Source organism: Lampetra planeri, chromosome 29 (assembly GCF_965212315.1).
Source record: "Lampetra planeri chromosome 29, kcLamPlan1.2.h2, whole genome shotgun sequence".
Taxonomy (NCBI): domain Eukaryota; kingdom Metazoa; phylum Chordata; class Hyperoartia; order Petromyzontiformes; family Petromyzontidae; genus Lampetra; species Lampetra planeri.
The window spans coordinates 12,698,430-12,704,429 of record NC_136135.1 but is presented as its reverse complement, the minus strand read 5'-3'; the positions used below and the strand labels follow the sequence as shown (position 1 = coordinate 12,704,429).

At 44.5% G+C, this 6,000-nt stretch overlaps 1 protein-coding gene across 3 annotated transcripts in view; it reads left to right on the top strand.

Moving 5' to 3' along the window:
• Positions 1–344: 344 nt before the first annotated feature.
• The window catches only part of TMEM237 (transmembrane protein 237), a 44,712-nt gene continuing 39,056 nt past the window's right edge, over positions 345–6,000 (top strand). The window contains exons 1-6 of one of the 3 annotated variants that reach the window (XM_078608316.1): positions 345–425; positions 1,531–1,562; positions 2,949–2,962; positions 3,498–3,560; positions 3,657–3,755; positions 4,474–4,567. In XM_078608316.1, coding sequence (XP_078464442.1) covers positions 363–425; positions 1,531–1,562; positions 2,949–2,962; positions 3,498–3,560; positions 3,657–3,755; positions 4,474–4,567 — 365 coding nt within the window. In that variant the 5' untranslated portion in view covers positions 345–362. Of the gene's footprint in view, positions 426–1,530; positions 1,563–2,948; positions 3,049–3,497; positions 3,561–3,656; positions 3,756–4,473; positions 4,568–6,000 lie in introns of all 3 variants that reach the window. The other 2 variants (XM_078608317.1, XM_078608318.1) reach the window with 2 other exon arrangements.

Sequence of the window (6,000 nt, the reverse complement as noted above, 5' to 3'; positions counted from 1 at the left end):
GCGGGTGGGAGCGAGGCGGGTGGGAGCGAGGCGGGTGGGAGCGGGAGCGAGGTGGGTGGGTGGGTGGATGTGGGAGCAAGGTGGGTGGGTGGGAGGGGGAGCGAGGCGGGTGGGAGCGGGAGCGAGGCGGGTGGGAGGGGGAGCGAGGTGGGTGGGTGGGAGTGGGAGCGAGGTGGGTGGGTGGGAGGGGGAGCGAGGCGGGTGGGAGCGGGAGCGAGGCGGGTGGGAGGGGGAGCGAGGTGGGTGGGTGGGAGTGGGAGCGAGGTGGGTGGGTGGGAGGGGGAGCGAGGCGGGGGGGAGTGGGAATGAGGCGTCCCGTCGCTTCTCGTCACGTGACGCAAGCGCCGCTGCCGCGCCCTTTGATGACGTCACCCGAGTTACCCCGAGCGACCAGCCGCCCAAGACGCGCGGTGATGAGCAACGGCGTAAGGATACACAATAACACTACAAATACTACTAATACTACAAATACTACTACTAGTAGTCAATACTACTAACACAGACACCACAAACAACAACACTAGTGACTACTAGTCACCACTACTACTAACACAGACCTCACAAACAACAACACTCGTCACTACTAGTCACTATTATTACTAACACGACAAACACAAATACTCACTAACACTACTACTACTACACACTACAAATACTACTCAATACGACTACTACTACCACAGAGACACTACAAACAATAATACTCTTACTAGTCACTACTACTACTAACACTGCTACTACTAGAGACACTACAAACAATATTACTCACACTACTACTACTACTAACACTACTACTCACTGCCACAGACACGATTACAGAAACTTACTGCAGTAGAGACGCATTCACTGTGACTACTCACACACCACACTACTCACAAATAACCCTACACGCAGCACTCGACAGCACGATAACAACACATCTCATAATTTACCTCCCAAAAACGCAACTCACCACGATCGACAACAATACACGTGTATTTTAAAGACGCGTTTACAGTATTTTTTGCTGCTATACATTTCCACACGATAATAAACTTCATTGAGATTTCAATTGTGACCAGGTCGCTTCTGAAAAACGTGATACATAGCTCAGTGGGCCTTACCTGGTAAAATAAAACATTGTTTAATACTAACACAACTGCAAAATTGCTGAATTAATCGTTCCGTCCCTTCGGTTCCGTTTCTTGGCTGCTGTTCCGTGATTACTCTTCACTGAGTGCCATCATTCCCGTGTAGCCGTGACGCCTCCTGCCCAAGCCCCCTCACTCTCCGTGGCAGTCAAAGATGATGCCCGCAGTATCCCGCGTGCGTTCTCTCTCACCCGTGTGCCCCCCTCTCAGTGGAATCCATGCATCTCTCCATGCTTGTTTGCACACTTTACATTTTCTGCGTTAGCGACCACATTTCTGAGCCATGTCAGAGCAGTTCATGCTCATTCATTAAAAGAGTTAATACTTCCACAGACAACCGTTTGTTGGTAAGCATTACAAAATCCATGCGTATGTATGATTTTGCTATTTTCTTTTGCAGAATATTCCTCGGGCTTTGCCACCTCTCCCCATGTAAGATGAATTGTTACTTCAATTTAGTTAAATAGCTGCAGTGCTAAGCCACGTCACCTACAACTAGCAACATGCAACTTATAACTCAAACGTGTAATTTTAACCATAAGAAGCCGATGCTGCTTTTGTGTTGTTACATCAAAAATCCGCTTGTAAAAATTGATCAGCAAAAACATGAACCTTGGAGCGAGGCAAGGCCTCATTGAAAATAACCGTGAGACAAGCCAACACACACACACAAATGATCCTGGGAGACACTGGGAATGCGTATAAGTCAGTTGGTTAAATTAGACTTTAACCAGGTAAAACACAACGGCATTATCACTTACAGAAAGCCACATTTTTGGGACATTTTACTATCCTTAAAAGAGCACCGTGTTATTAATGATCGTTTGCATTGTCCTTTACTACTCGCCTTTTTGCGGCCTTTGATCTCGCAATGGTGAGATATCTCCATAAATGAGGCTGTCTCGTGCAGGCCATTCAGTTTCACGAACAGTGCATACTTTATATTCTTGGTTCTTTCGGTAAAGTCACGTAGAAGGGAAACAACAACATAAGAAAAATATAAAACAATACAATTCTCACGACGCTTTGACTTCAACACAAGCAATCATCATCAGGTGTGAAAAACAGCAAGAAATTTAGAAAAAAGTGGCGTTTTTTTCTTAACGTCAGCACCACGGACAGCGATTTTGGCAGTTCAGATGGACGAGTCCATCTATGTTCGGAAAAGAGGAGGGGGGATAGGAAGAGAATGGAATGCGGTCTGAAAGTCACCATAAACGTGAACACAATCAATTAAGACCCAAAATGGTTGATCAAATTCTTCCAATGACTGCTAAGCCAGAATCCATCTTCTCGGTTGAAATTGTTTCTGTGTTTGTATATGTGGATAGCCTCATGAACGAATCTCTCATGGTAGCCAGATGGCTTGCAGAGAACCTCTGTCTTGGAGAAGTCAATGTCAAGTGAGCCCACTGAATTATAAATCGCTGTCCGTGGTGCTAACGTTAAGAAAAAAACGCCACTTTTTTCAAATTTTTTTGCCATGTTTTTCACACCTGATGATGATTGCTTTGTGTTGCAGTCGAAATGTCGTAAGAATTTTATTGTTTAATATTTTTATTATTTTATTATTTCCCTTCTACGTGACTTTACCGAAAGAACCAATAATATGAATCCCCGCAGTCACGAAAGCTTTTAATCTAAATTTAGTGCATACTTTATCAAAGCATATTAGCGTTTTTTTTATATTACAGGTATGGGCTATGCCTTGTAATTGGTGTTTGGTGTTTGAACGTCTTAACACTTGTATTTATGCCAAAAAAAATAAAGGCGTTGCATCACTCAATGTATTTTATGTGTTTGTATTTTTCTTTACAGAAAAGAGGGTGAAGGTAAGTGAATGTTCTCTAAAACTTTATGAGGTGGTTGTTTTGGCTTAATGCATTAATGCCTGTGGCAGGGTACTGGTCCAGTAATGGTAAGAATCTAACGTTATTTTAAAAAAGAGTCGGACATGTGTGCTGGAATCACACTCCAAACTTCAACATTTGGGGAAAATAACCCACCAATGACAACTTGGTAGAACCACATTGCAACATCGGCAGACTAGGTCCATCTGTGAAATAGCACCTTCAAAGATAGCAACAACCCCTGGTGCACTCGTTTGCATGTAAGGCCCATGAGCACTATTGGATAAGAGTTATTGCTTCATAATACATTTTTAAAAGTTACAATTATATATAGAGTTATTCATATTTTAAAAATGAATGTGTTTATTGTTACAGGATAATTAAAATGCTGGATTGTATTTCGCTGCAGAGTACTGATTCATCTCGCATATCTACCGGTGTCATATAGAACCATACACACGTGGTTTCTCTGGATGGGACCCCATCCTAGTGATGGTGTTGTGTTTTTCCTGATTAGGTGATGATATTCCACTGACATCTGTAAGAAAGAAGAAAAAGAAAAATGTCAACACAAAGTCAGGTCTGTAAATGCTTCATGTCCACTACTTTTTATATAATTGGCTGTGTTATGTTCTCTGAACAGTGCCTTATCAAGAAACATTTTCACTGTTCACAGAAATATTTACTGAAAAGACAGGATCCAACAGTGAAAAGGAATCGGAAATCCCAGCTTCAGTGGTCCAGAAGAAAAAGAAAAAGCAAGCACATGTCACAGGTAATGCTGCTGGGTCATGTGCAATAATGCACTGCACATTATTGTCGGTCTTTACACACCCATTCAAAGATAGTCCACAGTCATCACTTGCAAAACTTTTCATGTGTAATGGAATACACATTTTTTAAGGTCGGAAACAGCCATGAATCAAAATCAACGAACAAAAAATTAAAAGTGTGCAAAGAAGCATGGAGAGAAGCATACTTGCAATTACTGTGAGAGACAGGAAAATAAACACGTGCATTAGAAAGTGCATGCAGGTTAATGACATCATCCGAACTGTTAAGCAAAGTCTGCTTGGCTTGGAAGCTTCATGATCAGAAGGTACGATGGACCGTGGTTGAGAATAATAACTAAGGAATGGAACATGTCCGAGAGAAAGAACACCGAGGAGGAGAATAAGTGATTAAACCGTGTGCTCGGTGCTGGATTGATTGTTGCAATGCAACTTTTTTGGATTGATCATGGCTGTTGATACCTTGGGACAGAGGCTTTTCCTCTTTCCAAGCTGAGGTCATTACAAGCCAGACATGAACAGAGACTTCCTTGTGGAATGCCACAGTTGCACAGTGGTGGTGTGAGAGGTATTTTTGTATAAGCAGCATTCAAAGGCACAAAAGTATCTTAATATGATAACACAAAGCTGCAAACACATGTTGTGCAAGAAAGTCAGTTATGAATTTCAGTGTGATATTTCTATTTCTGATGTCTTCTCTAGGCAATGGTGAGACATTCTCTTATTCTATGGAACAAAATACCCCAGGTCTGCCCGAAGATGAGAAGGTTACTCGAAAACCCAAAAAGAGAACCAAGTAAGACAATTCCATCAGTCTTTTGCTTATGATCAGAATATGGATATGTAGTATGCACATGTACATCCAACAGGGGTGGTAACGTGGCCCAGTGGTACCACATTCACCGCTTATTGCAGAGGCTTGCGGTTTGAACCCAGCAAGCCACTCTGGTAAAGACTGCGGGTCGATAACCATAAAAGACACGCCGACATCACGGTCCAAATTAAAATGACTCTCAATTTCCTTAAGTAGAAAACACTTGGCAATTGTCACATTGTGATTTTTGATGACTTCTGTGGTATTTTTTTATTTTAAATATTTTTTTGTATATTTATTTAATACTAGCGGGAAGAACCCGGCGTTGCCCGGGGGGAAAATATATTTCAAAACTTGTCTTCTCTTAAAAACATAACATATACATATGTAGTGGGCACAAACGGATACTCAGACGCGCAGGCTGGAGGCAACACATTTATTAGTCGACCGCGCTAACACAAAGGGGTAACTGCCCCTTTACCAGATGCTAACCTAAGGTGGTGGTCTACCGGGCTAACTACACTAGCTACACGGGGAGTAGCTACTACGGACAGGACCCCAGCTTGGGTCCTCGTCCCGGGTGGGTCTTTGTCTTCAGGCGGAGGCAGCACGTAGAGTCTTCAGGATGATAACAGCCCCGTCCCACTGGGGACCTGGCTTTTTATCCCGTGTGGCGGGGCTCGCTCAGCCCCTAGCCACGACCCCCTTCTCGAACTCTAGAGGAGGTTACCCCAGCCCCCCTTTTGGGGGCCCCCGGGTAGACATCTCTGGTCACGTGTCCTCCGGGGTCAACCAGAGTGCCGTGGAACCCCGTTCCCGAAGACGGCACCCCCCTGTGCGCTCTATCCATTAGGGCTGGCAGTCCATGCTCCCTCAGCGCCACGAGGCCCGGTACTGCATCCCCATTCATTTGTGTCGGTGATATCAATACATTGCATGGCGTGCCCCACACAGTAACAACCATCACCGCCCCCCCCCCCCCTTCGTAACATTCAGCCGTCCCGGCTGACAACTCCCCCTTAGCAACTAACTATCAATCGACCTAACTATTTAACAAGAACAAAGTGCGCCTCAACAAACCAAGAACAATAACAACAATTAACAATTAAATACCCAAACCCACCTATACAATATTTACACTATCAACAAATGTACAACCCAATGGGGAAAAAGGTAAGCCCCGACAACAACACAACTAAAAAAAAAAATTTGACACGCGACGCCGGAATCCCCTCCATCGCCCACATCTCCCACCCTCACCGTGCAACAACGCCCACGAGCACAACACAGGCTAGGTTCAGCCAATAGCTGGCATGACACAACGAGCGCGACAACCAACCGATAGTGTGGGAGCGTGTGAGCATGGGGATCACGAAGACCGAGTTTTCGAGCGAGTCCGTGTGGCAGGGCCCCCA